This window comes from Antennarius striatus, chromosome 8, assembly GCF_040054535.1.
Source record: "Antennarius striatus isolate MH-2024 chromosome 8, ASM4005453v1, whole genome shotgun sequence".
Taxonomy (NCBI): domain Eukaryota; kingdom Metazoa; phylum Chordata; class Actinopteri; order Lophiiformes; family Antennariidae; genus Antennarius; species Antennarius striatus.
The window spans coordinates 7,506,077-7,533,845 of record NC_090783.1 but is presented as its reverse complement, the minus strand read 5'-3'; the positions used below and the strand labels follow the sequence as shown (position 1 = coordinate 7,533,845).

At 39.2% G+C, this 27,769-nt stretch overlaps 1 protein-coding gene across 1 annotated transcript in view; it reads right to left on the bottom strand.

The window, feature by feature from the left end:
• Positions 1-211: 211 nt before the first annotated feature.
• Positions 212-27,769, bottom strand: part of LOC137600741 (neuromedin-K receptor-like) — a 28,649-nt gene continuing 1,091 nt past the window's right edge. Inside the window, exons 2-5 of the mRNA XM_068322514.1 lie at positions 24,614-24,802; positions 23,608-23,758; positions 3,620-3,816; positions 212-2,917 (exon numbers count right to left, since the gene is read on the bottom strand). Of these exons, the coding sequence (XP_068178615.1) occupies positions 2,584-2,917; positions 3,620-3,816; positions 23,608-23,758; positions 24,614-24,802 (871 nt within the window). The 3' untranslated portion in view covers positions 212-2,583. The remainder of the gene's footprint in view (positions 2,918-3,619; positions 3,817-23,607; positions 23,759-24,613; positions 24,803-27,769) is intronic.

The window sequence follows — 27,769 nt, the reverse complement described above, 5'->3', positions numbered from 1 at the left end:
AAGTCCAATACTTCTTAGTAACAAGACATGAAATCTGAAATACATATCTCATTCCTACGAAGTCCAACTTCAGATTCAATTAATCACGTCTTCATTCAATGCAGTGTGCTATCAAAGGGTGTTGTATAAATCAAAAACAAAAATGTTGAGAAACCTATAAGTTGTGAATCAATGCAATGAACACACAGCTAGCAAAGCTAAACACAAGTGCTTAATTTCTGAAGCCACATTTAATTTCTTGTAAACACATGACATGGTAAGATCAGTCTTTCTATCCATTGATTGATCAATCAATTGATGTATGCAAAGATAGATAGATAGATAGATAGATAGATAGATAGATAGATAGATAGATAGATAGATAGATAGATAGATAGATAGATAGATAGATAGATAGATAGATAGATAGATAGATAGATAGATAGGGAGGTAGGTAGGTAGCTAGGTAGGTAGATGGATAATCAATTGACAGAGGCACACAATGCATGGTACATTCATACAAGGTATTAACATTTATAGAGAAAAAAAATTCTGATACTGCTACAAACAAATATTTCACCAATTTCAAGCAACAACAGCTTAAAAATACATTACACTGAAATACAGAACTTGTTTTTTCATCGCATTCTTCATTAGGTACTTTCATGAAGTCTGCACATTCTGAACTGTTGGGGAAATATTTACAATGTAGCTAAAACTCACCACCAGTGTAGAAGTATAAATCTGGATCTTTAAAGAAGACAAAAGCAAAAACAATCTAATCACTCTTATTAATCTGTTTTGTTCCCAGCTGGGACACCCATGAGCACATGGTTTAACAGTTTTTACACCTTTTGTTTATGCTCTTTTCTGTGTCTCGCTGTAAACTGAGGCAGCTTCCAGAACCCTACTTGCAACTCTATGGTTCATTTTATCATATTCTAGACCCATTATGGCATACAGGCTGAGATATTCAGTCACATTTGATATACACACAAGCAAGGAATTGAATCAAAAAGGAATTAACTAGAACAGTAAAATGGTTGTCTCCACATCACTGTGCAACTTTATTTTTTTCCTGCAAAATATAGAAAGCAGGGACAGTGATGCATTAACTTGGTTGGTTAGGTCAGGTGTTCGTTCTCTAGCTGCTTGTTTATTTACACTCTGCTAATATGTACTGGATTTCACCTCTGGCTTGTTCCCATTTACCAGGAAACAGATCACCACTTGTTATGTAACTGAAGTCCCAGACACTTTCAGTACTTTCAGAGCCCAACTTAGAGCCACATTTGAACTAAACAGAGTTCAATCAATGCTATTTTTTTCCATTGGTGACTCTGTAGTTGTTCATTAATGACTTAAGGGTAGACAGACACAGAGTGTAGCCTCGAGGAACTTTTCAGTCAAAACATAGTTAGTGCTAACACTAAGAGGTGGAAATGAAAACTAATTACAATCATCATCATTTATCTTCATATTGTTCTCACTGTGAGATGGTCTCACCTTCCCAGGATATATGTGAACAGCAAACGTCAAAGTAGAATAAATGAATTTCATTACAAATCATTTTTAATTTTAGTGGTGAGACCTTAATGAATCAGAAGTATTTTTTTACATACTAATCTCTGTGAGAGCTTGATGGAGGGAAGGAGGGAAGGAACATCAACTTAAAAATCTGATTAATTCAGAGGGACTCTGACTGAGTATAACGCTAAAAGGCAAAGTGCCAAGAATTTAAATTAGAATACTGAGCAAGGTAGCATTGTTCACTTTATATATTGTCAAGGCAGCTCTGGGCATACGACTAGCCCTGTTATGTTATTGTTTCAGAGCTGCTTTGAGAGTGATGGTTCATTGTGCCACATTTGCAGCATGCAAACTGCGGTTTACGAAATAAGATTATTCTGTCTCCCATGATATTTAGACATTTCACTAATGACACACACAAAGAGTACAAGGCCCCATAAATGTACCTGCAATTTAGTAGTAATTTGTGAATGGTAATGTTTCCAATTTGGGGATCTCCATCCAAGCAAAGCTCATCCAATTACTTTTGAGAAACAGGCCACTGAATCCACAATGACATGCCTCTCCAGAAATAAAGTACTTATGGATAAAGCTCCAAACTTGTAGGAAAGCAGCAGGGAAATAAGTGACTTGTGATATATTTCTTAAAAGCAGAGCAATTTTGGTGTGAGTGGCTGAGTGACTGATTAGCCATACCAAAAAAAAAAAGAGAAGAAATATATAATAGGTCACCCCTCCCTTTTATTGAGCTGTGCAACATTTTAATGAGAACTGCTAATAACATTCACTTCAAACTGAAGCTTTGGGCCCTGAGGCCTGCGCCCAGTAACCGCTCTGACTAATTCATCCGTGCTCCAGAGCATCTAAAAAGATCAATGCTATCCATCAGGGTAAAATATTACATAATCTCTACATCCACATGGTTATTCTCTGCAAGTTAACCACATCCACATTCAATATTTACACATTTAAATTAAGTAAACAACAGACTACTACTTGTGTGTACAATGTATCTGCATGTTAGTACACTTGCTACATGCATATGTCTTGTGTGCTAGTTTGCCAGAATGCCCTTCAAGGAAACTCTTCTGTATGAGTATTTGGAGCCCCTTCAATTTGCGATTTCCCACTACCATCCTTGCATCCAGTGATCTCCACATGGCGAGGTGTAATGTAACTCCTCTTCCTAGTAGACAAGGGATGCTTCTGTCCAGGACCACCATCAGCATCACCGTTGCTCTCAGCAGGATCATATACCACCAACAAGGAGGTATCCATTCGAGATAGAGTGTACATACTGCTCTGCCGTGTCGGATGCATCCTCGTTGAACGTAGTTCCAACTCATCATAGCTGGACACCTTGATGAACGGGCACCAACGAAATGCGCGCTTGAAGCCAGCACGGAACCTGGTACCACATGCAGAAGAAAAGGGGAAGGGATTGGAAACAAAGGGCAGGTGCTTGTTTGAGGAGTAAAGAAGTAAATAAATGAAAATAATATAATCTGTTTGGATTACTAATTAATTGTATATTTGATAAGTGTTGCATAGGGAGGTCAGCTCTTTAAAATAAGAAATATAATATTCACATGTCCCTGAAACTTTCAGAAAGGTATTTAGTTTTGTGCAGCGATGAAAAAAGGTATGGAATTGGTGCTGTAGCACAGCCTTCTTGATGACTTTGTTGTCCGAATGCAATGAGGTTATATTGATTCACACAGCAGAGGGCTTCACGATGTTTGAGAAAAGGAAAATACTTTTAAATTAATTCAATAAGTCAACCAACCAATATCTAGACATGAGTTACTGTATGTCCTAAAAAGTGGATATGGATGGATATTTCCGGCAAGGGAAAATCAGATTAAAACTCAAATTAAATGTTCCCTGGACGATGTCACCACATATAATGAGCCAATTTCTATTTGTGTTCTTACCAAGAGGAGATAATGCTAACGTTTCCTAACTCAATCTGATCTTCCATTAAAACACGTGCTGTAATCCACTTAATTAAACTCATGGATGTGAAGAAATTACACCAGTTTTAAAACACAGACATTTATTTTTAGCATTTTCTTTGCTAGTATATTAGCATAGTCCTATTGTAACCCACCTGCTGTTGAGGCAGCAGTAGATGATGGGGTTGTACATTGTGGAGCTCATTGCCAGCCACAGCACTGAGAGGTAAACCTGCTGGATGTACTTCCACTTGCTTAGTTGCTTGTTGAGACCCGTCACTATGAAGTAAATATGATAGGGTAGCCAGCAAAGGGCAAAAGTTACCACGACGATGATCATCATCTTCACCACCTGTGAATGAGCAAACAGCAATGAGAAACATTTGAATCATGTAAGCATTGTGAGAGACACAATAAAAGATAGTAGTCTACATAAAGTGGAGGAAATCTTAAAAAAGAAATCAGCATAAATCAGTTCCTTTTTCAGAAGATTATTTGGTCCATGTAATTTCAGACCATTTGACCACTGAATCACAGCATTTGGGTAGCACCTAGAAAACAGTTATTGATATGGTTCAGCAATATCTGGATCAATTTATGTAAGAAAATGTTTCAATATTTTAATATGTTAAATAATGTCATCTTTAGCCAACCACTAATTTTTGGTGAAATGGAAAAATACTGTCTGCAGTATTTTTCTCATACTAGAATAGCCACACAAAAATAAGAAGCGTATTTTTGTATTTTAGTGTCGAATGCACCAAAATACAGGAAATAAGTGGTGCCATAAACGTTTTGAATGTTTCCTGCACTAATCTCCTGTATGAAGGAAGAATTCAGTGTAGTGTTACCTTTATTTAACAGCTATTACTTGTGTTCCTCTAACTGCTGGAAAATGTGTTAAGACTTCTACATAAATGTTGACCTTGTTACCTACCGCACTGTGTGTTTTCTTAGGGTCTTGGTCTCAGTGAACTCTTTTCCATTGAGTACTTTTGCAGTATACTGTAAAGCAGGGGTGTCAAACTCATTTTCACTGAGGGCCACATCAGCATAATGGCTGTCCTCAAAGGGCCAGATGTAACTTAAAAATGTAACTAAATGTAACTCAGTGTAATGTAAAATAAATGTAACTACACCGGAATGTTAAATAACTCTTGAGTTTTTTACTTATTCAAGATACAAACATTACAGTTGCACAAAAAATATGTTTGCTTGTTGCTCTGTTATAACATAAATTTATTTAATTTGTCAGGTTATGAAGCCCACTGAACTCCATGAATCAAGGATCAAACTATCCAGGTGAAAAAAGAAAAATAACATCAAACACAAGTCAAGACATTAACTTTGTTCAAAACAATTTTGTCAGAGTTAATATCGGCTTGATTACTGCATTGTGGGAAATGTACTTTTGGTCAAAGCACACCTTTGACCTATTTATTTTAAGACATGCTTTCCTTTTATGCTCTCGCAGGCCACATAAAATGATATGAAATGCCACATTTGATCCCCGGGCCTTGAGTGACACATGCTGTATAGAACCTTATTGGGGTGTTTTTCTTGGGAAAATCTAAATAGTTTGTATGTACTGCAAGAGACATATGCGATGAAACAAAATTAACATCTCGATTCAAACTGCAGAGCCTTTTGTTATATTGTTACCATCCTGTGTAGAGGTTATGCTATGACATTTATATGAACAATGTAATGGCGACTTTGGTCTACTGTGAATGAGAAAACCACCATGTTCAAGCACATTCCATCACCTTTCATCCCTCATGTGATGCAGTTTCATTTATAGATAGATAGATAGATAGATAGATAGATAGATAGATAGATAGATAGATAGATAGATAGATAGATAGATAGATAGATAGATAGATAGATAGATAGATAGATAGATAGATAGATAGATAGATAGATAGATAGATAGATAGATAGATAGATAGATAGATAGATAGATAGACAGACAGATAGATAGACTTTATTTATTCCAAACTGGGAAATTTAGGTGTCACAGTAGCAGAGCACATTTATTACAGAAAATATACAGAAAATGTGCATTGAGGAAAAATAAGAGTTAAAGATAATAATAATAATAATAATAATAATAATAATAATAATAATAATAATAATAATAATAATAATAACAACAGAAAAAATATTAACAATATTAAAACTAATACTACTACTAATAAAAATAATAATAACAATACTAACAGCAGTACCCAAGCATGGTAGGCCTTTAGTCATTGATAAATAAGTGTGGCACTCTGTGGCCATACACAGGACCTAGTGAAGCCATACCAAGACATCAGACTGGTGGTGGGACTCTGTCTGATATTTCAGAGCTGTTGTACAGTGCGATGGCTTGTGGCAGGAATGACTTCCTGTACCTTTCTGTTCGACAGCGGAGCTGTAGTAGTCTCTTGGAGAACGAGCTGCGCTGTCTGTCCAGTGAGTGATGGAGAGGGTGAGCGTGGTTATCCATGATGGATAAAAGTTTGTTAAGAGTCCTCCTCTCCACCACGGCCTCCACAGTGTCCAGACTACAGCCAATCACAGAGCCAGCCTTCTTTATTAGCTTATTAAGTCTGTTGGTATCGCTGGATCTAATGCTGCTCCCCCAGCAGACCACAGCAAAGAAAAGTACGCTGGCCATAACAGACTGGTAGAAGATCTCCAACATCTTGCTGCATACGTTGAAAGATCTCAGCTTCCTCAAGAAGTAGAGTCTGCTCATCCCCTTCTTGTAGACAGCATCAACAATAGATTTTTCTATCCTCATCTTCATTCAGTGGCTAATCCAATAATGCACAAAGCACACTGCCATGGCAGTGTGTTGTTATGCTGTCTATGTAATAGGCATTTTGCTTGGATTGATATGTCTATTATTATCATTATTAGAGTCTATTTTTTCTATTAATACAGCACAGGCTTTCCAAAGGGGTTTGATGAGTGGCAATGGGAGTTTTCTTCTAATGATTTTATTGAAAATCATACTTGCTCTTGATGATTGAAGGTGATTTGAAATGGAAGAGCACTTGAACAGCATATGAGGCTGATGATCTGCTCTAATGATATGCAAAATCTACATATGTAATTTTCATGCACTGCATGTGTAATGTAAAATGTATCATGTCCTTTAATCAGTTAAATCTGCTCGCCCTTCGAAGCCACGTGCCATTGGGGGGTGCAATGACTCTCTCAGGAGGGGGGGGGGGGGGGGCAGGTCAGCCAGCGGTTGAATGGAGGGGAGGAGATGGGATGTTAGCCTGTGCTACAGAGTAGTGGAGCCAAGGTGTTGTGGTGGGTACAGTGACATTGGGATAATGACGTGTCGTACAGTGTCAGTAAGTGATCTGCATGGTGGAGGTAAAAGTACTGTAACCTCCTTGGTACGTGAAGCCTGTTTTGTAGCCTGTACAGCAGCCTTTATACCATTGTATCACATTTCCCCAATGGAAGACCGCGCTTTGTTGTATGAATTTAAAGAGCAGAACCTATTTTATTTTATCACGCTTAGTCTGCTGTGAAGGCACCCTAATGGGCGTTTCATCACGATCTTTCAAGAGGAAAGGCCCCTGAAGGGAACAATATGTTGTTTTGTCCACTGAAGAAGCACCCTAGAGAGCCTAAGAGGAATTTTGGTATTTTTTCTTTTTAAATAGTGGGGATGTTGCTTGTTACACACTTCTACCTTCAACATTGCAGATTATAAGCTACACAGCCACCAGTACATTTTCAGAATTGTTTAAAATTTGCATATTCATTAGAAGACTGATCTAAATTTTAAGCGCAAAAAGAAAGAAACAATTTATGGCATTTAATTAATCATCTGCCAGTCATATTTAAGATTTTTATAAAACTCTTTTTTCTAACTTTAAGTGGCTTTCAGCACCTTCTTGTACATTGAAATAAACCTAATCAACCGGTGTGGACTACCTCTGGGTTGTTAGAACCGGGACCAAACTTTATTACACCATCTTGTTTCTCTGAGGCAGGCTGGGGAGACAAGTTACCAGGCCCAAGACAAATGTCACAGAGCCCTTCCTTAATTAAATGCAAACACATGTCCTGGCACTGCTTGTTTTTTAAGCAAATTTCAAATATGTTTACGGGACAATGTGGAACCCGTCAAGGTGGTTACTGAATGGCAGTCTGTTCATGTATTTGCTTTTATTAAGATCATGCTGAAAGGAGGCTCTGATTTTCTCAAGTAGGCACATATAAGATCTGAAAGTGACACTGAAGATTAATTGAAAGGCATAAAGATCAAAATGTTGACACTGCTATGTAAATGTTTCCACAACGTGTTGCCAAAGAATCTTCCAGCAAAGACAGGGGAGAACAAGAGGAGGACAGTCTCATGTTGTGTTTACTTTAAAGTTTCTGCATTGTGTCAACCAAATCTGTCGGCAGGTTTCGAACTGTGATGCTTCCATGTTTATCACTCAGGTTTCAAAACACGTTTGAGTATAAATGTATGTTATTGGGTAACAAAATCAGCACCTTGTATTACCAGTTGGTAAGAAGGTTTTGATCATGTTTTCCTTAAAGGCTCAGCCCTTATAATTAGGGTATATAAAATTTTAATAGGTTTGAAATGTACGAAGGAGAGAAGAAAGGACACATACGCTAACTGCTCCTTACTCCAGCGTAAATACTGAAGTTCCAATTTGCAAAGAATTGTATTAAAAATAAGTCAACTATCATGTGTGCGCACAAGTTTATTTTAGGGCCAAAATATAAAAACCAACCATTCATACCTGGATAATTTGGATTTCATTAACTTGCATGTTTTTGAACTGTTAATGGATATTGGTAGAACCAACAAAGAAGTTGTAACAAAATGTGATACAAAAAACAAAAACAAATGCTTGCAATTAAGTGACACTCAACCAAGTTTACCTCCAAATTTATTCATAGTTCAAAACCCAAAAAATAAAATAAACATCTCTTCATGGCAGAGTCGAAAAAATGCCATCTTTGAAGTTTTTATTTTATTCCATTTTATTTATTCTATTCAGTTTCCCTGCAACCTGTTTTCTAAAGACATCTACACCATGTAGAGGCCTGTGCAGTCTGCCGAAACCTTCTTTACCAATCTGTGACCTGTCCTGCTTGCTGATATTTGATAACTACCTGCTGATAACTACTGACAATTGTGGACATTGGCATTTCTTATATTTTTATTTTGTCTTTTGAGTGTGTGCAAATGGAGTTGAAGTAATCGTTCTCTGGTGAGCACATCTCCCAATGTGTTTGGCCCATGGGACATTGCTTGAACTATGGCTAATGTTCATTCTGTAACGCCACCAATCCATTTGACCATGTACATGAATCATCTTCTTCTTTTTTTTCAGGCCTTCCTTGAGACTTACCATCAGACCTTCCTAGAGACTTACCCTGGGTTCAAGGCCTTTTAGCACTTTACCCTTATCTACCTCTTCCATGAAAAAGCCTGCTTGGCTTCAAGAAACCGAATCTCTGTTTCAATAATGTTACGAGGCAGGGATTGTTGATTTATCAGGTAATGTGCAACCAAGCCCTGTCACTGAGTTCCCCAGACACAAATCCTTGTCTGTTGTTTGTTACCTAAGATGTAAATGGATCTGAGTCAAATCAACAGATGAAGACAGTCTTGTAATTTCTAAAACTTGGCTGACAAATTTATTGCTGATGAACAAATGAACACAGTTGGAATGAATTTTCTATTGTACCAAGAGGCCAACAGTGGTGGTGTTGCTATTTTTGTTAAATCAAAACGTGGTATGATATGAACCTGGATGGTTCTGTCTGACCATGTGACTCAATCTGTTCCATATGCCTGTACTGAGCTGGGCTTTTGTCCATTCTGCACCTTTTGCATGAACCTTGTAGAATGACTATGAACTCACAGAGTTACTTCATTGATTGCATGTAAATAAATTTTAAAAAATGACTGTACAAAACTTGAAGCTAACTCCATAAGATGTACTGTATGTGTTTTTCATAATCTGCTTGTGAATCTAATTTTTTTTTCTTTTGTCTTTGTCTTTTCATCTTAATAGGACCCTCCTGATTTAAAATAATTAGGTGAAATCAAATAATAATAAATAATTACATCAGCTATCAGTGCTGCTAACAGATCATCTATTGTATTTGTTTGTTAAAATCTCACCTCAAGTTATTTCTGAATTACTCTACAACTTGTAGACCAAAAACTTTTATCATTCCAACAGCTGTTTTTCCATCACATCATGTAAGCTCCTGTTATGTATATTTTCATATTAGGAAAGCAAACAAGTAGGACTGTGCATCTTTTGTATCATCTGTGCGAACAACTAGCTCACACTCATTCTATTGGTTCACAACAAAATTGTCCCAAATGAGGAATGAAAAAAGTGTGAGAGTCAGCAGCTGCTCTCTAAGGTGAAGTAAACATAAAAAAGCTTGTGAGTGAACTACTAGGTAGTTCAATCAATTTTAACAATATTACTTTTCACCCCAATGGCAATGTTTGCCATGAGCAATGCCTTGAATGTAAAATAGATATATCATTCCATCTACGTCTCATAAATAGTTATGGCAAAACTTCACGTAATTATTAGACAAACATAACAAAGTGACACAACACTATTTTCATATAAACTGTCAAGGTGCAAACGGGCTTACAGGGATTCTTGTGGCCCTCTTGGTGGAGGAAGTAGTAGGGTGAGAGGCACAAAACAATTCATTAACACACAAGTCAGTCATTATACAGAATGTCGCACCTGAAGGGCACATAGTAGGAATCAGATGAAGGATCAAGGATATCATTACTATCCGTGGGAGCCAGTTGAGTTTACAGACAGCAGTAGAAGAAGTCATATAAATAGACAACAGAAGAAGTATAAAGATGCCTGCATCCACATGCTTTGATCTTTCTCATTTATTCAATGGTTTGCTTTGAATTAAAATAATAAATTTACATTTGTATATTTTTATACTCCTCTGTTTTATAAATGCAATTACATTAATCAAATTACATTTTAAGTGCTCTATGTACTTCCTGATATGAAGTATCGACTTCAATACTCAGACTGTTTTTGTTCAGCTAAAACGTAACTTTTACTGTCAGACTGTGTGTGAGTATTGCGCTCAATTGGTAAGCATGGAGGTCAACACTGGTAAACTTAGACTGACCGAGTCAAAACCTCAGCCAGTAGCAATGTTGTGTAAAGGAATTGACCCCTGAAACAGACTACAAACAAGGCAAATTGATTTCCTTGTGTATCATATTCTGTACTGCCTACACTCAGCGACACTAGGCGATGGTGACGGACTTGCCTTCATTCGAGTGACTGAGCACTTCAGCTAGGACATTTTTTAAGCATTAACCATAAATGGCTACCACCGTCAATAGCTGTAAACAACAGGATCTATGGTCAAATTATATCACATATAGACCACATTAGACTTTATAGGAAACACATTATATGTTATTTATTAGATGATATGTTTTTACTAATATCAGTGTGAACATTCTCTGACATTGCAGGTTTGCTTATATTCAGGGAGCATTTTATTGCCCTCTAAATACGTTTGCTGTTGCAAATTCATGTATATTATATACTGATAAATGAACATTAGTCATTATTCAATTATTTCATATAATTTTTTCTTTTTGGTCCTGGTGTTTTCCCGAGGATTGCATCGCTGCTTTTTGCAGATGATGTGGTCCTGTTTGCGTCACCAGCCTATGACCTGCAGCGCTCATTGGTCCGGTTTGCAGCAGAGTATGAAGGGATGAGGATCAGCACCTCCAAATCTGAGGCCATGGTCCTCAGCAGGAAGCCGGTGGACTGCCTTCTCCGAGTGGGGGATGAGGTCCTTCCACAAGTGAAGGAGTTTAAGTATCTTGGGGTCCTGTTCACGAGTGAGGGAACAATGGAGCATGAGATTGGACAGAGAATGGGAGCAGCAGGAGCGGGATTGCAGTCAGTTTACCGCATTTCTTTTTATTTCTTTTTTTTTTCCATGATGGCGGCGCACAGGGTTGCAGCGGCTTCTGGAGCTCCCGCTGTAATGCCCATTTCTAGCGCTTTAAGAAATAATCTGAACAGCAGCTTAAAAACAAATGTGAAGTACAGCCCAGCCGAACTGCACTTCATCAGAAACAACCAAACGGCATCAATTTCACCAACAGTGAAAGCTACTCGCGGTAGACTTGGGATACTCAGAACACAGGAGGAGAAGCGCGGGGGGGCCCGAGGACGGACCGGCAAGAGGAAGCGATGTGCCCTGAGGCAGAAAAGAGGAAAGAGGGCTGGCTGGCTAACCCAGCTAAAATCCAGCAGACCACCAATCCCCTCACTCTTCTTTGCCAATGTCCGTTCTCTGGACAATAAAATGGACATGCTATGCCTCTGGCTGCGGGTCTGGGAGGAGATGAGGAGCTGCTGTGTGGTTGGCCTGACGGAGACCTGGCTCAACAACAGCATGCTGGACTCCGCTTTCCAGATCGATGGATTACAGCTGTTCCGAGCGGACCGGGACGATCGATCCGGGAAAACACGTGGGGGAGGACTGTGTGCATATGTGAACAGGGGTTGGTGCACAAATAGTGAACTGGTCAAGAGCTACTGCTCCGAGGCGATAGAACACGTGACTGTTAAATGCCGGCCGCACTATCTTCCTCGTGAGTTCAGGGCGGTGTTCGTCAACATTGTTAAATCCCGCCGGGTGCTAATGCTAACGCTAACAGTAACAAAGCGTTACGTGAGCTGCACGACACCATCAGCTCACTGCAGACCAGGCACCCGGAGGCGTTTTACGTGGTAGCAGGAGACTTCAACCACGTTAAACTGACGGACACACTGCCCAGTTTTTATCAGCACGTCACCATCCCCACACGTGGGGACAACACGCTGGACTGTGTATACACCAACCTACGCGGCGTATACAGGTCCCTCCCCCGACAACACCTCGGCCTATCAGACCACATCTCCATCCTGATGGCCCCAGCATATCGTCCCCGGGTGAAATCCCTCAAACCCACAAGGAAAACTGTCATTGTGTGGCCCCAGGACACGGCCCCGGTGCTCCAGGACTGCTTCCAACACACAGACTGGCAGATGTTCAGGGAGGCAGCCACACAGGGGGGAGAGGTGAACCTGTAGGAATACACTTCCTCTGTCCTCGGGTTCATCTCCAAGTGTGCGGACTATGTCACTAACACCAGAACGATCATCGTCTACCCGAACCAGAAGTCCTGGCTGAATGCAGAGGTGAGAGCACTGCTGAAGGCCAGGGATGCTGCTTTCAGGGTGGGGGAGACAGGGGCACTAAGGGCAGCGAGGAGGGCTCTAGATAAGGGCATAAAGGAGGCCAAATCCACTTATGCTCAAAAGGTCCATGGTTACCTGACGTCAGGGGACCCACGGAGCATGCGGAAGGGCATCAAGTGCATCACTAACTTTAACACCACGAATGCACAGGGCCCGACAGACCCCTCCCTAGCAGATGCCCTCAATAAATTTTATGCCCGCTTTGAGGACCACAACACCCCCCCAAGCACCAAACTAACACCCATTCCCGATGACACGCCCCTCAGTGTGACCACAGAGGATGTGAGGAGGACCTTGCAAAAGATCAATCCTCGCAAGGCTGCAGGCCCTGACGGCGTCCCAGGGAGAGTACTGAAGGACTATTCCCACCAGTTAGCAGAGGTGTTAACAGACATCTTTAACACCTCACTGCAGCTAGCAACAGTCCCCAGCTGCCTGAAGTCCGCCACCATCGTCCCGGTCCCCAAAAGCCACTCAGTGAAGGAGCTGAATGACTATCGGCCGGTGGCCCTCACCCCGGTAGTCATGAAGTGCTTTGAGAAGCTGGTCACGGCACACATAAAGGACTCCGTAGACGTTACGGTGGACCCCCACCAATATGCCTACAGGAGGAACCGCTCCACCAACGACGCCATCTCCTCTGTGGTCCACACATCCCTCACCCACCTGGAGAGCAAGGACTCCTACATCCGCCTGCTCTTCCTGGATTTCACCTCTGCATTTAACACCATCATCCCCCAGACCTTGGTGCAGAAACTGTTAGAGCTGGGACTGTCTGCCACCACAGGGAACTGGGTCCTGGGCTTCCTGGCAGACAGATCACAGACTGTCAGGATTAACAACACAGTCTCCACCCCTATCACCCTCAGCACCGGCTCCCCACAGGGTTGCGTGCTCAGCCCCCTCCTGTTCACCCTACTGACGTATGACTGCTCAGCAAAACACCTGAGCTGTCATATTGTAAAGTTTGCAGACGACACAGTAGTGGTGGGACGCATCCACAACAATGATGAGTCCAGATACAGAGAGGTGGAGCACCTGGTGCACTGGTGCAGACACAACAACCTCTTCATCAAAGTGGGGAAGACCAAGGAGATGGTGGTGGACTTCAGGAGGAAAAGTCACTCCCCTCCCCCCCTGCACATCGGAGGAGCAGCTGTGGAGGTGGTCTCCAGCTACAGGTACTTGGGGGTTCAACTCACTGAGGACCTCACCTGGAGCTGTAACACCTCCTACCTGCTCAGGAAGGCCCACCAGCGGCTCTACTTCCTCAGGAAGCTGAGGCGTGCTGGACTGGGGAGTGCCGTCCTGAAGGCCTTCTACAGGGGAGCGGTGGAGAGCATCCTCACCACCAGCATCACTGTGTGGCACGGCAGCTGCTCTCCAGAAGACAGGAAAGCTCTGCAGAGGGTTGTCAAGGCCGCACAGAGGACAGAAATCTACACAAGTAGGTGGAGAAGGAGGGCCACCCACATCATGAGAGACCCCACCCACCCAGCACACTGTCTCTTCCAACCCCTCCCCTCACCCAGGAGACTACGGAGCATCCGGAGCAGGACCACCAGGCTGAGGAACAGCTTCTTCCCAGAGGCTGTTAGACAGCTAAACTCCTGCGGTGCTCGGTAGTCACCCTCACAACGCCCCATATGTCACCACAGACACACGGGGATCTGGTGCAATATGGTGCTTCATCAGGAGCAATAGATGGAGCACCCACATACTTAAGCTGCTACACTGTAAATAGATTTTGCTGTTCAGACACTTTTCAATTTACACTTTACACTTTATTTAGCTAGCATTCTTAACTTTTCTCTTTTCTCTGTTCTCTTATTTATCTTACATTTTTAACCTTTCTTTACTTAACTTATCTTATTTATCTTATTTTATCTTATTTATCTTATTTATCGACCGGGCTTACTGGGACCTTCAGAGACATACTGTATTTTGTACTGTCATATGTAAAAGTGTGTCAACATGACAAATAAAGACTCCGATTCTCTGATTCTGATTCTCTCTGATTCTGTTGTCACAAAGAGGGAGCTAAGCCAAGAGGCAAACCTCTCCATCTACCGTTCCATCTTTGTTCCTACCCTCACCTGTGGTCATGAGCGATGGGTCTTGACCGAAAGAACGAGATTGCGGGATTCAAGCAGCTGAAATGGGCTTTCTCAGGCAGATAGCTGGTGTCTCCCTTAGAGATAAGGTGAGAAACACTGCTGTTCGCGAGGGGCTCAGAGTAGAGCCGCTGCTCCTTCGTGTGGAAAGGAGTCAGTTGAGGTGGTTTGGGCATCTGGTGCGGATGCCTCCAGGACACCTCCCTAGGAAGGTGTTTTTGGCACGTCCAGCTGGGAGGATATCTCGGGGCAGACCCAGGACCAGGTGGAGGGATTATATCTCGGCACTGGCCTGGGAACGCCTTGGGATCCCCCAGTCAGAGCTGGTGGATGTGGCCGGGGAAAGGGAAGTTTGGGGTTCCCTGTTGAAGCTGCTGCCCCTGCAACCCGATTCCGGATAAGCGGTGGAAGATGGTTGGATGGATGGTCTTGTACAGCAGGTGGTAAATTTAGATATTCAAAATTTAGTTCTTCCCTAATTTCTTTTGGGAAATCAGAAATCAATGAGTTGGAGAATGGCTAGGTCATCCTATCATAAAGTAATGTTAATTTTCCTTGGGCGGTGAAAGAATGAGCTGCCTAAATTGAAATTTACCAAACAAAACTTGAAGGAATGATAGGTTTTGAATAGTGGTGAGTGAGAATGAGAATGAGGATCAGTAAAAACCAACACAGCACATACAATAGATGTAGTCTGTCGTAAAAAAGTTTACAAATATTAAGGGAAAAACTGAAAGGACGATGCAATAACAGCACTGTAACAGTAAAAGCACAATAACAGTGGCATGAGGAAAACCCATTAATTTCAAGTTTGCTTTCTGAAAATAAAGTAATTAAATTCATATTAATGGCCTTTTTAATTCATCAAATAGAAAATAAGTCTGATTGTAAATGAATAAAATAGTCTTGGGGCTACACACTAGATTTATGTTTCCTCATTTATTCAGTAAATGATGAGCAATGAGTTAAATACAGCAGAAACAAACTATAAAATGTGACATAATAAGGACAAAGCTCTGTAAATTGCATTCCAGAATGTCAAAGATTTTTAAAAATCTCTTGGCATCACACTTCTACTGATACCTGGCATGTTTTACATGACTCAACTCTAAATAACCTAGAGAATAGCATTCTCATCCATATTGAATAATATGCTAACACTTTCAGTCTATTAAATATATTTACAATAAAAAATGTCCAGATACTTTTACATGCCCATAATGAAAAAAATGTGCTTTATTGTGACATTTGTGATTGTGTTTACTTCAAGTATGCTGTTGAATACACCAAATCATATCTACAATGTACAGACATCTTGTGTGCATTATCTCACACTTACGGGAATTCATATGTGTGTGATTACTGTTGAATGACCGCCAAAAGCTTTGAGTAGCAAAGTAAAAATACTAGAAAGACTTTTTGTACCTTTTAAGGCCAATTGCAGAAGATAAATCAATACTATTATTTGTTTCAACACTGCAACCTCCTTTTTAGAGAAGATGTGGTTTGTTGATGCACAGAAATGCTTTATGGAGTCAGTAATTACATGCCATTTCAACAAAGAATGGGTGGGTGAATGCAGGGGTCTACATAAAGCAGAAAGCCTTTATAAAAGCTTAGTTTATACCTCAATTTTTTGACAAGAAAATTTGCCATTACATCAAAAAAATATTTTTGTGCTCAAAAATCACTGTGAGGAAAGAGCACAGTACAAGAACTGACTATATCTGTATTAATAAATCACATGTCAGCACTCTGAACAAGTCAACCATCTCCTATTTGTTATATGGTCACCTGTGAACATTACTAAACTGTTTCGATGGTGTTCTGTAAATTACAGTCCAGGACACACCTCAGGATGCATTAACACCATTAACACTGCTTGAAAAAAAACATCTTGGTAGACATAATCCATTTGAATCTTCACCACCACTCACACACAGAATCTCACTTTATGGGAGACTTGTAAAAGCTTGGACATTTTGTTCAGTCATTTCAGACTGATCAAATAATTCCGTAAAAAAAAGAATGCCTGGACAGTGGTGGCTGACACAAAATAGATTATCTCAAAACAAAGTCAACAAAGCTAAATGCAACACTTTTCTGTGTAACAGCACACACAGGCCTATCTGTAACCCGAGAAAAGTTCATCTGCTTTCAGCTCTAATAAATGCACATTTAGAAAGCATTTTATCAGAATTTTACACGTGCAGCATTTGGTTTAATTTGCATATTGATATGTCACACCTGTTATGTGGATGGATTATAATTGAGGAAATGGATACGTGCCCTCCAACACTGATTTAAATAATTGTTCTTAGTTGAAAGAGGAAAAATTGGAGCTGAAACAGAAGGTTTGTTGGTTTCTTTCAGTGTAAATAATGAGATATCATGGAAAGATGAAGCTTTTTATTTCTATGTAATACCTCTAATACCTGTGTGACCTGGACAGGTTAATAAGATGATAAAGTGAGACATGAAAAAAATGCTTGCCATACCCATAATGCTTAAGAAATAGTGACATTTTTCTTTTCTGTGTTCAGTTCATCGATTCATTTCAGTATTGTGACCTCTGCCGCTATTTTCATCAGCTTAGAAGATGTAACTGTCACTGCTCAATGCTGATAATAAAATACTCTGGTCAAGGCTGACAACATAAACAGGTCACTCAAGGACCGTACTTAGTGATGTCATGGACAAACAAATGGTAATCACTGCACATGAAGAAATATAATAGAGTAACTCATTTTATTAACAAAACATAAAATGAAAGAGCTACTTAAACCTAAATAATGTGAATAACATTCTAGGGAATTCGGTGATCCCGTGAAGTTTGGTGATCTTGCATTATTAAGTTGAAATTTCAGTTTTCATTAGTGATGAAACACCTGCAAAACCTGGAGACACTCCGATTAGCGTCCTCGTTTTTCCTGAGAAAGTGACAGTTCATCACAGGGGGTTTATCTTCCTTAAAAATACATAAAGCTATGTTTAAAGGGCAGCACAATGGCTGGTGGTGGTTAGGGTTAGGTTAGGGTTAAGTGTTAGAATCAGGGTACAGGGTTTGAGTTGGGTAAGGGTTAAGCTGGACTTTGGGTTAGAGTAAGGGTTAATGGTTAGGATTAGGGATTAGGTTTAGAGTTAGAGCGGGGTTAGTGTTATTTATTTATTTATTCAGTTCATTTTTCTTCTTTCCAGACATGTTATTACAACATATTTCTCTTTCATCAGTGTTGAAACATCATGAACAACAGCCGAAAAGAAAAAAAAAAGGGTTAACGGGTAGAAGCCATTGGCTTGTAAGATTCCCATCCCCTAAATTATCAACAAAACATCTCTCTCATTAGAATATGTAATCAACAAACTCAAGACATTAAAAGTCTTCAACCAGCTCATACACTGAATTCTGACAGATGTTCACACACGTATCCACTTCCAGATATTAGCCTTTTACCCTAGAGTATAACCATGTTTACATTCTTCCTAGGAACACAAGGTTTGTTAACATCATAGACAGTCAAAACAAGAAGTTGACCTTGCCAGTGTTCTCCATAAGAATATAATGATCTTATTAACCTCTTTCTTAGGGTGAGAGGTTAGGGGTTACAGGAAGGTCAGGGTTAGGTTGGGGTTATGTTAGGGTTAGGGGTTTGGGTTGGCGTTAGAGTTAGGTTCGGGGGTATGGTAGGGTTAAGATTAGGAGTTAGGGTTAGGATGGGGTTTGGGTTAGGGCCAGAGTTAGGGTTAGGGATAGGACTACGGTGTTGGAGCTTATCCCAGCCAACTCGGAGCGTGAGGCAGGGGACACTCCAGTCGCAATGCCAATGCACCGCAGAGCTACTGTACATGCAGACACACAGACAAACATGTATGCACACCCTCACACCAACAGACAATTTGGAAAGTTCAATCCACCTGAAGTGCATGTTTGCTGGATGTGGGAGGAAGCCAGAGAACCCAGAGAACCCACGCAGACACAGAGAAACATACAAGCATGTAAACTCCGCACAGAGAAGGCCTCAAACCGGAAACCGCCACCTTCCCCCCTATTGTTATCATTATTATTGTTATATTATTATTATTATTATTATTATTAATAATAATAATAATAATAATAAATAATATTTGTATTATTATTATTATTAATAATAATAATAATAATAATAATGTTTTTAAGTTGTTTATGTTATTTTTCTTGATGTTGCAGAAATTAAAAGTTTTTTGTGTTGGACAAACACATTATTGTGGAACAGGAATGAAAATCATGAAGGGGCACATACTATGACTGACAAGAATAATCTTCATGAGGATAGGTGAACAAGTTGGGTGGGGTTTTTTTTATTTGAAGCAGTGTGATACCCACTTTTGTTACAGACAGTATCCATCCTCACAGCAGATCTTTTTATGTTTTTCAGATATCCAAAGTACCGCAATCTTTTGGGGATAGAGTTCTGATATTTGCCCTTGTTTCTCTCATTTCCTTTGCTGCTTGTGCATTAGGGTAGCCCGTGTTCTGCCTGGCAGGAAGAGCAGAGATTCTTCCTTTGTCTTTTTTTATTAACATGTTACAAGCAAACATTCATGGTATGTTACCCATCAAATTTTGCAGTGTTGCAATGGAACAACCAGTAACCCTTGCAATCCCACAAGAGACTCTTGTTCAATTCTTATTGTTACCTAGATCACAAATTTGATATTCATGGTTCACATTCATAATCTACATTTATCCCAAATTGCATGCGTAGTGATGGATTTGCATGACCATAACATCAACATGACCATAAATGTGAGACATTGTTCTGGAAAATGGCAAACATTCAATAGATCAAGACAAGTTTCTAATCTACATTGTTATTATCATCTACTTCTCATTTTGTTTAGCCATGATACTGGTACTGACCGACAATGTGAGTGCATGAATCCACACATATTTTGATATGCTGTTCTCCATCAATTTGCATAGTTAAAAAGAGGATATGTATCTTATTGGCGTCACAGTAAGGCAGGATGTGACTCCTAATGGAAGTTGTCTTTTTTTCAACCTGTTGTCCAGCTGATGTCATCACGTCATAGCAGGACGCTTGGAAATTTTATTAGTGGTTGCTGCATTCCATTTCAATGACATCCTATTGTTGTGCATACTGGTTTACTATCTTTTACATTGAATAGCACTTCTGCTCCCATTCATGTTGTGATAACATCTTCTATTGACTCCTGAGACTCTCTGCTCCTCCTCACAAACTCCTCCATGAATCACAATTGCTTCAGAATTAAGCTGCTCGTATGATTATTAGAATTCCGTCCATTAAAAAAAATGTTACTTCAGTCCTTCAACAACATCACTGGCAACCTTTTAAACATCATATTAACTTCAAGATTCTGCTTCTTACTCTCAAGACTCTTCACAATCAAGCAACTACCTATTTCTGGTCTCTTCAACATCTGCTCATCCTCCCTCACCCTGAGATTATTCATTTGAATTCCGTGTCACGTCCGAAATATTAAGTCTCTTTAAAGACACCTTAAAATTCACTTCTTCATACTTGTCTGTACAGTTACATGATCATTAACAACAACATATATATATATATATATATATATATATATATATATATACACACACAAATATATATATGTATATATATACTGTATATATTAGTTACCGTGTTTGTTTGTTTTGTTTGGTTTTGCTTTTTACAGAATGCAGATGTTATGTCTCACAGATCAATGGATAATCTTAAATATGGGCTGCTAATCAGGTCATCCCATAGAGTATATATGTCAAAGTCAAGGCCAGATCTGGCCAGATCTGCCAGATCTGGCCCACAAATTAATTATCTATGGCCCCCTGGATGATATTTAATTACTATTAGAACTACAATGGAACAACTACAACCACAATGGAACAGTAGCCCAGAAGTCACTGCAAGGCCGCTAATGGGTGTTGGCTTCATTATAAATCAGCAGTCAGAGCAGGGTTGAACTTTCAGCTATCCCCCTCCTCAAAAATGGGTAACCGGAATGTGGAAGTTTGGAACAGGGGGTCTCAAGCCAGGTGGGAGGCAGAATACATGTTCATGGAGGTAAAAGGCAAACCTGTGTGTCTTCTGTGCGGAGAAAGTTTGGCTGTAATGAAAGAATATAACCTAGAAAGGCACCATTAAACGTCTCAGAAACACACAGACAAGAACATGAACACGGAACAAACGCTGCAGATGATGGAGGAATTAAAACAACGTCTTACGTCCCGACAGGTTCCGCTCACAAAAGCCAAATCACAAAGCAAGGCTGCTGTCCAGGCCAGTTTTATTGTGGCAGAACAGGTCACACAAGCAGCCCAACCATTTACAGAAGGAGAGTTTATCAAAACCTGTATGTTTCAAGTTTGTGACACAGAGTGTCCAGACAAAAGACAACAGTTTTCAAACATGAGCTTGAGCACAAACACCATTGCCGAATGTGTAGACCCACTTTCCACCAATCTACAAGAACAGCTGGTAGGAACGGGAAGAAATTTCATCGCATATTCTCTTGCTGTGGATGAGAGCACAGACACATCTGGCATTGCTTCAATAAACACTGAACCAGACCGGCCTTCGCCTTGTAGGAGATTTGGTTTTTTAGTCCTCTGTACTTGACATTGACATCCCTGCCGTAGAGGATATAATGGCAATGAAAAACCACTGAAGACAAGAAATTTGAAGAGAATGTTACCAGAAAACATTTACACTGGCTGTCAAATGAATCATTCCAGTGGAGACAATGTGGCATGTATACTTCTCTAAATACTTAAATAAATTAGCATCTAAACGGTTGAATGGTTACAATTCCCCGTGTGGTATTACTAGAGGTGAAATTGTTATACTTTTTAAGTCACATAATAAAACCAATATTATCCAGGAATTAGATCTGTTATACCATAAATAAATCAAGACTTGTCCTTACACCAAATGCAGTTGAATTAGTAACACCCGCTGGAGTTCATCCAATAAGACTTAATATCCTGGGATCCTTCAATAGATGATTTATTTGTTTTTATCACCATCTCATGACGTAATAGTCTACTGCATGAGTTATTTTCTCTTATTTGGAGACTCTTTTTTTGTAGCAGTAAACAGCCTTATAAGCCTGTCTTAAATGGGCGATGGACTCCTCGGACACAAGCCTTGGTCTTAGACACATCTTAGACACAACACAGCCTAATCCGTATTGCATTGAGACAATGTTGTTCTGAGTTTGTGCCTGTCTGGATGCATGGACAAAGAGTTGATTGAGGATATGTGACAAATGCAAAGGTCGTGTTCCTTGAAAAGATTATAGTGTAAGGAATCTACCTACTTCACAAATACTGTATACAGCAGGAAAAAGCCACTAATATACCCCGACTTATGTCATTTCGACGTCATTCTTATTTACATGTCGGTTTTTAAACAAAAAATACACGGAAAAATAAAAATCAAATTAAAGTCATTTTACTTGACTTTATGTCTTTCTGCCACAGGTATTGGAATGGTGGAATCATTACTAAACCATTAAAAGCACACAATATCATGTTACTGTACAATGAATAAAAATAAAAACATAATAAATTATTAGCCTCTGTTGTCCACAATGCTGATCAAGCAGTTGAAAAGCAGATGGTGATATACGAGGTGGCAACGTATTTTTCTGTACTATGTTAAAAAGTCTGCAGTGCACTGACATTGCGTCCAGAGCTTTCCCTGCCTCACGCCCTCAGTCAGCTAGGATAGGCTCCAGCTCCCCGCGACCCGTCTAAGCGGATGAAGTGTTAGACAATGAATGAATGAATGCTAAAAAAGTAACATTAATGAGCTTAAAGTGTATTTGCTTTAACCAAAATTATTGAAAATAATTTAATAAATAAACTATAGTACAAAACTATGCTTATTTTCAGGTTAGCCCGGAGACAATTTAATTCGATTTAAGTCATTTTTCAATTTACATTACATCTCTTCCAACCAATTAACAACGTTAGCCAAGCTATACCTAAATTTTTGATCACTGTAGCTTACATTCTCACTTATGAGTGTGATTTTGGTAGCATGTGCTTTCTTTGGACATAAGTGCTGTAGGCAAATAAAAACATCTTCATTAATTGTTGAGCTTACATACATTATTTTTGTAATCCAGTGAGTTTAATTAATAATTAGATTATCCACCTCTTGTTTAAATTGTCCTTAGCTCTTCTTTTAGAGTAGGCACATAATTATTGGTTTTGTACCTGCTGTTACTGCTTATCTAATGCTAATTTTTTTTAAAAACCATCAAATTAATTTGCAGAAACTTTAGTTCCAGTTATTAAACACACATCTGAAAGCCCTCAGGGATATATTAGGGTTCCTTTAAATGCACTGTCAAATACCCAGATATTCCATAATTTAAGTTTAAAATTGTATAGATGTATTAACAAGAAGTTCACATCTAGAATTCCTAAACTTCTTTTCTTAAAAAAATTCCTTGTGGTAATGTCACATTGTCTCAGGTCAGTCTATTTCCATTCCACTCAGTATATTAAGCATTAGTGATATAATATTTACCTCTGGCCACAGACTGCTCAGCAATAGTCAATCACAAACTACTCCTACCTCTCTGGTTTTTTTCACATTCAAACATCATCATGTTCACAGTTACTAATTAGGCTGCCTTGAGTCCTGAATGTTGAATGAATGTTTACTATTTTTCATGAAATGCCCTTACCTTCCTTTTAGCCCTGAGCTGTCCATGATAATTATCTGATGAGTCTCCTGGGATCTCTCCTCCCCACAGAGTCACACCCACAATGGTGTAAGTGACACCCATCACTGCTAAAGGCAGTATGTAGACCAACACTGTCACTATAATATGATACCTGTAGAGAAAAAGGAGGAAAGGATATAAAAGAAATGGCAACATTTCATTTTTGTAGAACCTCCACAATATAGTGCTTTTAAACAGTGAATTAAATAGCATGCATAAAGCATTGTCTTTGCATTCAAAAACATAATGGTTCATTATGCACTACATCAACAGTCATGAAGTATAAACTATGCATGTTTCTTCTAATGAATTATAATCTATATCTACAGCACGTATAACTGGGGTCAACTTTCACTAATCGGGTGAACATTTACTGTGAACCTACTGGAGTAACAATATTTTTCTGTACTTCTTATAAAACTATAAAAACAAAATATGAAATTCAATAGTATAAGTCAAAACTGGAAGAAAAAAAAACAAGGTTGAGACCAGAACATATCTAAACATGTGTAAAACACATAAAAAACATATTTACAATTACGTTTGTAAAAATTCAAGTGCATCTAGCTAATTATATACTATACTGTACATACAGTATATTGTGTTAGCACCTCCTGCCATCATCGATTTCAAATAGTAACTCAATAGCAGAATACTGAATTTGGATGTTGCAATAGAAGTGAATAGATGAAATAAATCACAGGTAATGTGCTCCGAGGGTAAATAAATACCAATGAAATGTCTTAGAACACTGGTTGGTACCATTTCTCTCATTGCTCTATTGTGAAAACATTTAGAAAGAAACCATATAATGGCTACACAGGTGGGTAAATTATAGCCTTATTATATTTGTTACAGTACAATAAAACTTGCACGGTGCAATTTCTTACAGTGAAATAAATTTCATATGAACTGCACACCTAAGCAAATGAGTGAAACTAAAAAAACAACAACAAATATTTCTCACATGAATGGGTCCTTGGCCATGCGAGGCCAGGCCACATAGCAGAGCGTCCTGCGAGGCAAAGTCCGGGTGATGGAGAAGTAGCAGAGGGGGAAGGCCAGAACCACAGCCAGACTCCAGATACAGACGATGACGGCTATGGTGACCTTTGACGACAGGCGGGGCTTCAGGGGATGAATGATGGCCATGTACCTGCAAGGCAGAGGTCACATGGTCAAAAACATTTAATTGTCTTAAAAGCTGAATCGCATATTGTATTATTGTCATCCCGATTTAATCACCTGGTGAGAAGAAATACATGCCACTGTGTTTTACGAGATAAACCTGGCTCTACGAGCTTTTGTTTATTTGTACAGACTTAAAGACAGTTTTTCCTCAAATATTTTAGATATTTTGACCCAACATTTACTTGTGCAGATTAAAGCATTAGGGTGAATGTGGCTTTGATGTCGTTATTTTTATCACATTGACTAAATGATTTTAGGTATCTCTGAGAAGCAAAAGTCATCAGTATTTTACAAAATTCAAACACCGTTTAGAACACTTCAAAAATGAAATGGGTAATTGCAATTTTTATTTTGAAATAAAATGATTTCTCTTAAAAATAATTTGATTATTCAGATGTTTGAAATATTCAATATTTCTATTATACATAATTTTCTGCAATCCATCTTGTTAGAATCCAACTGTGCTGGGTTGTTTGACTTTCATGGAAACTGATAGATGCTTCATTAAAGTACGAAAAACATCGGGAAATTGGATTTTGTTTGGAACACTCCACAGCGAAACACAAATGGAAGATTATCAACTGAAGATGAACAAAACTCAGGATGAAACATGATCTGTCAAGGCACTGTAAAAATATGATGTCATTTATTTGCTGTGAAAAATGAGCTATCTTGCTGCATTGATATCATGCAGTGATATGATGTGGGACGGACAAACGAACAGATAAACAGATAGAGATAGATAGGTGCAGTAAAAAACATAAAAATACGGTACATTCCAGATGAACCTGATGTCAGTTAAATGCCACGACAGTGTTTATAATTAATTATGTGATTTTCATGTTCAATCTTGGTGAGACATAAGACAAGTCCAGTCACTTTATTGAGTGGAATGCTGAGGGACAAAAACATAATGCCCCATGCATCCCCCAGTAATTGCTTGGCATTTTATGCGTGTCTCTCTGGACCTTTTATATGGCAGGGTGGGAAATGAGTGCTAGATGTTCAATCTAGAACACGCAACAGTAGTCTATAGATATTTGAGATCTAACACACTGGCACAATGGTGGCTGATCTAATAAACTTGTAGTCACTAAACAATAGCCACAATGCTGGTGACAGAAAGCCTGAATAAAAGGCTTCTATCACAGACACATTACAGATGCAAAATAATAAATCATCTCAAGCTTTTTTTTCATCCAAGGAGTCATGGCTCAAGCTGGAAAAGCTTTAACACAACCATATTGTGTAGCCATCTCATCATGATGCAGCAATGCAAAATAAACACTCAGTGCGTGGTGTTTAACTAGCCAATTACCGTGAATGAGGCTTCCATTGCAAAGAGCCAAACATTTTGCACACTGACAAATGTTGAATCAAAGCTCCTCAGAGGAGAGCTGTGTGTAATCTAGCAATGGGCCCCTCCTGCTACTTCCTTCAGAGAAAAAAAACACAACACATTTAAATGGATTTTTTTTGTGGGTATCCATTTGGAATGTACACAATTCAAAATCACCTCATTCCAGTATAGAAGTAATCATCACACCAGATTTTCCACAGACCTAGAATTACCCATAGTAACAGGAATGTTGTTCATAAAAAAGACATTTTGTTTTTCTATTTAAAAAAATTTCACATTTTTTGAAAGCTATTAATAAAAAATAAAGCCCATTAACCATCATTGTGTTGTGGTTGAGGCATAAACCTCAGAGATAGATACTTCACAAACTAGAAACCCATATTTGCCCGAGTGTGTAATGAACTGAGCCTTCATATAAAACACTTTAAATAAAGGTGTTTGAAATGGAAAACATCCCAAGCCATGGTATCATAAAAAGCTTCAGGGCTTTGCTGGATGTATTTCACAAAGCAACCTGCGTTCAATTTGACGCAATACCCGAGGAGACATGCTCGGCAGCACGGAGAGTAAGCCGGACAAACAAATTCACAGATGATCATGAACTATGGCCTCATGCCATTTAAAGACATCAGAGCAAATACAGCACCATACTAAGGTTAGAGAAAGCATGACCGCAGGTTATATCTCCATCATGCAGGTCATGCTGTTGTTCTGTTGCTCGGTACATGCATGACAGAATTGAATGGACATCACAGACCAAAAATACAAAGGTATAGAAGTTGCTGTGGAGGAGACAAAATAAGCATTGCCTCAGGAATCAGATTGTTCCCGTTGTGTGTCAAGGAGAAATGCTGGAGGTGAAAAACACCTCACATAATATCAAAACACACTGGCATTCTGGATGTAGACACACTGTTCTAGCCCCTGCATGGTTTTTGTTTCCATTATGTTCCATCTGTAACTGTTTCCTTCATCAGTCTAATTCCTTTATTCGAGCATTATGACATACTGTATGTCGGTTCACTGATCAGTATCAAACTCCTGCTGATTGCTGTGACCGCATCACCACATCACAGAAAGAAAGAAAGAAAGAAGGAAAGAAAGAAAGTTGTTTTTTTGATTTTTGCAAAAACACTTTAATCACATTCAAACATTTTACAATTTTACATGAAAGCACTAAAGTGCTTCAGAAAGAAGAAGATTTTTTTGCAAAAACACTTCAATCACATTCAAATGAAAGAAAGAAAGAAAGAAAGAAAGAAAGAAAGATGAATGTGTGGCTGTCAGAGTACAAGAGTCAGAGAGCATAAATTCTGAGCGAGAGGGTGATCTCTCTCATTTGCTGCAGACCAAATGAACATCTTCAGTCTATTAAATCCTGACAGTGCAATATACTGTGTAATAGTGCAATATAACATTTAAATGTGTGAAACAGGCCCACAGTGTGCAGCAATGACATTGTGTGAATAGGAAATCAGCGGGGTGCATAAACTCAAATGAAATAATGAAATATTCTAGGGATGAAGCCGAAGAGATCCATCAGTGGAACTACTGAGAACACGATGTAATTAA